Here is a 2,954-nt window from a genome sequence, read left to right on the forward strand (position 1 = left end):
CTCCCTGTGCCATGGGGAGGGGATAAGCAGCCGCCCGCACGCAGCCGTTTCTCACCGGTAACCGCTCTCCCTTCCTAAGCCACCACTGTTCCCTGCCCCGAGCTCCCCGCGGGTTCCTGCTCTGCCGGTGCTGGGGTCTTTGTAACGAAGTGCGATGCGGTGACTGGGGGTCTGGCACCAGGGGCGGCAAACCGTTCTTCCCGCGGCTCCCCAGGCCCTCTGCGCGCCTGCGGAGCCGGGGGCGCGTAGGCTCCGCCAAAGTGCAACGTGCTGGTAGAGATCAGTCTTTCCCAATCGGCTCCTTGCAGACGCCCTTCGGCCTCCTCAGAGTATTCAGCGTTGTGATCCCTTTCCTCTACGTCGGGACTCAGATCAGTAAGAACTTCGCAGCCCTGCTTGAAGAACATGATATCTTTGTCCCAGAGGATGACGACGACGATGACTAAAGGGTATGTCAGTAACATCACCAGCGATCTAATTATTTGTGCTTCCTGTTTGGCTTGGGGCCGGGAGGAGAATCTCGGACACGCAGACAGCAACGGCTTTGAAAGATGCATTTGCAGTTAAACACAGGGACACCAGCAGCTCTATTGCCTCTGGCTACGAACCTTTCAGTTCCTTTCTCCTGGAGTAGGCCAGACTGGTATCTGAGTATGAAATCTCCACAGCCTACATTCGTTAGAGATCGTAATAAACTGATGGCGTTTTAGATCTTGTAATTTGAATTGGAAATAAACTGTAGTGAGTGTCTGCACTGCAGACAGAAAAGAGGGACTTGAGCGTTATTACACGTTTACCTGTTTAAAAGTCTTCTGCTAACTCACAGAATGACTATTTTAAAAGAATGAAATTCTGATATAGAGGTGAACAACCTGAGAGAACTCCAGAACCCATCAGAACAAACTGTCGGTGGGTGTTACAACACTGATCTCTGGAGTAGTTGGAGCATTCAGACTCATCAGATAATGGTGAATTATTTCTGCTCTTCCTTTTTATCTACAGTACACTACACTACACTTCCCTCCATTTCATGTTATTCCGTTTGGCTAGCCCTTGAGTTTGGGTGAATTTGATTCTTTATAGAACAAAGAAGTTGTTGTAAATAGTGTTGTCTTGTAATCAGTTTGGTGTATGTATTCCGTTTGATAAAGAGACTTTCCAGCGTGCACTGTGCAGCTAAAAGCAGAGAATTAAAAGGCTGTGGAGACTGCAGTGGCCTGTTAGAAACTCCTTTTATGTAAACCCCCACCTTGTGTGGTTCGGGGGGAGGGTACAGACTGGAGCTCAGTACAGTGTATCTGAAGAGTAACGGCTTATTATTCTATTTGCAGAACTGTAACGGAAGAACAGAAGGGAGAAAACCATTGACAAAGCAATGGTTCCAACATGTCACCTGTGTTTTGCCCTTCCTAAACGGGACAGGGGCTCTGTATCCCCTTTGCCAGCAAGTGTCCTGCGTGTCTGTGTGACAGAAATCTGTAGATGAGGGTTGAAGGAAGTGCTTGATAGGCCCTGCATCCTTGCGCACACACGCTCACCTCATTAAAGACTGCTTGAGACTCCTTTTATTAGCAATATGGGAAAAACTTTAATTAAAGATCAAGAGATTGAGATACATGACTTTGGTCTGGTGTTTTTATAGATTATGTGCCTATGACCTAGCATTTCTGTATTAACCTTTCTACCTCTGTATATCTGTTCCAGTAAGGAGGCTCTCTTCGTATTTATTTCCTTTTATGAGTCCTTTCTGTAATTCAGTGTTCATCTACAGCACACGACAGGAATCCTAGAGGAAGCAGCAGCCCTGCAACACAGCCCCGTTAAAAGAACAGAGTTCATATTGACACTGGCACTGCACTTCAAATAGCGCTGATTTACAACCCAGCGCTATGCAGGTATGCCTGATGGGGACTGTATCATTAATTTCACCTCACTGAGGAGTAACCACAGCGTTATCATTGCAGAGTTAAAGTGTTGAGTAGGTTTGGTAATATAAAAGGTTAAGATCATGAGTGGCAAACTAACTTGCTGATGTGTTTTATAGCATTAGATCTGTGAACAGTGAAAATCTCTGAACGCTCTGACTCCAAGTACCCAGTATTTCCTAGGTAGGTCAGTACTTCCTTCTGTGTGAGCCCTAATATATTTATTTTCTTAACTGTGTATAAACTTCAACTCTTCTTTTCATAGAAGTATTTACTATTGTAATTAAATCCTTGCATAATAGACTTAAAATATCTTCTCTACTGCTAGGGCATGCATAGAGTATCTTCAGTCGCATCAGACCAGCTGTTTTCTCAAATACCTTGAAAGGTTAAAGTCAAATGACTCTTTTTTTTTTTAAGCCAGCATTGCCCCCGTGTCTTTCTCATGGTTTCTGGTCACTAGATCTGGCCTCTTCCCTTGACTGCCCACTTCTCCCTTCAGTATTCTCGTAGCTGTTACAAAGTTTCTTTTAATGTCACACACATTAGCACAGCGTACAGTTAAAACGGCCACATTTGCTGCCTTATTATTTGGCACTGCTTTTGATGTTTGCTCTGTGACTCTCTGGCGTAGCTACTGAGAGAAAAGGGAGCCTGCAATCTGAGTAACCCCAACAGCTGTAGCTGAAGGCAGCTGGCAGGTTCTTGAGTCACTTGGTATCTGAGTTGCCCCTCCTTCCCCAAGGCCTTCTGAGAAGTGGTTGCTCGGTTCATCTGTTCTTGGGAGCCAAACACATCCCTGCTCCTGTTTCTTATACTGACACGCTCCTTATCACTGCTTTATCCCACCATCTCGCCTGGCCCCTTCCTGGCTGTGTTCCTTCTTCAACTCTGTCCTTAAAAACACGCCCCTAGGTACACATCCCTGCTTTACAGTCCTCATACAGGACGAAGGCCCCAGTATTTAGGCAAGGATAAAGGGAAGTCTGAGCGTACTACAAGGATTCAATGCTGATCACACATGGGGGA

The 2,954-nt window shown here is 45.9% G+C and overlaps 1 protein-coding gene across 1 annotated transcript in view; it reads left to right on the forward strand.

Annotated features, from left to right (window-relative positions):
* SMDT1 (single-pass membrane protein with aspartate-rich tail 1) overlaps nucleotides 1–1,617 on the forward strand; it is a 2,463-nt gene extending 846 nt beyond the window's left edge. The window contains exons 2-3 of the mRNA XM_009322776.1: nucleotides 45–449; nucleotides 1,332–1,617. Of these exons, the coding sequence (XP_009321051.1) occupies nucleotides 45–446 (402 nt within the window). The 3' untranslated portion in view covers nucleotides 447–449; nucleotides 1,332–1,617. The remainder of the gene's footprint in view (nucleotides 1–44; nucleotides 450–1,331) is intronic.
* The last annotated feature ends 1,337 nt before the right edge of the window (nucleotides 1,618–2,954 follow it).

This window comes from Pygoscelis adeliae, unplaced genomic scaffold (assembly GCF_000699105.1).
Source record: "Pygoscelis adeliae isolate BGI_AS28 unplaced genomic scaffold, ASM69910v1 Scaffold60, whole genome shotgun sequence".
In the NCBI taxonomy this organism is placed as follows: Eukaryota; Metazoa; Chordata; class Aves; order Sphenisciformes; family Spheniscidae; genus Pygoscelis; species Pygoscelis adeliae.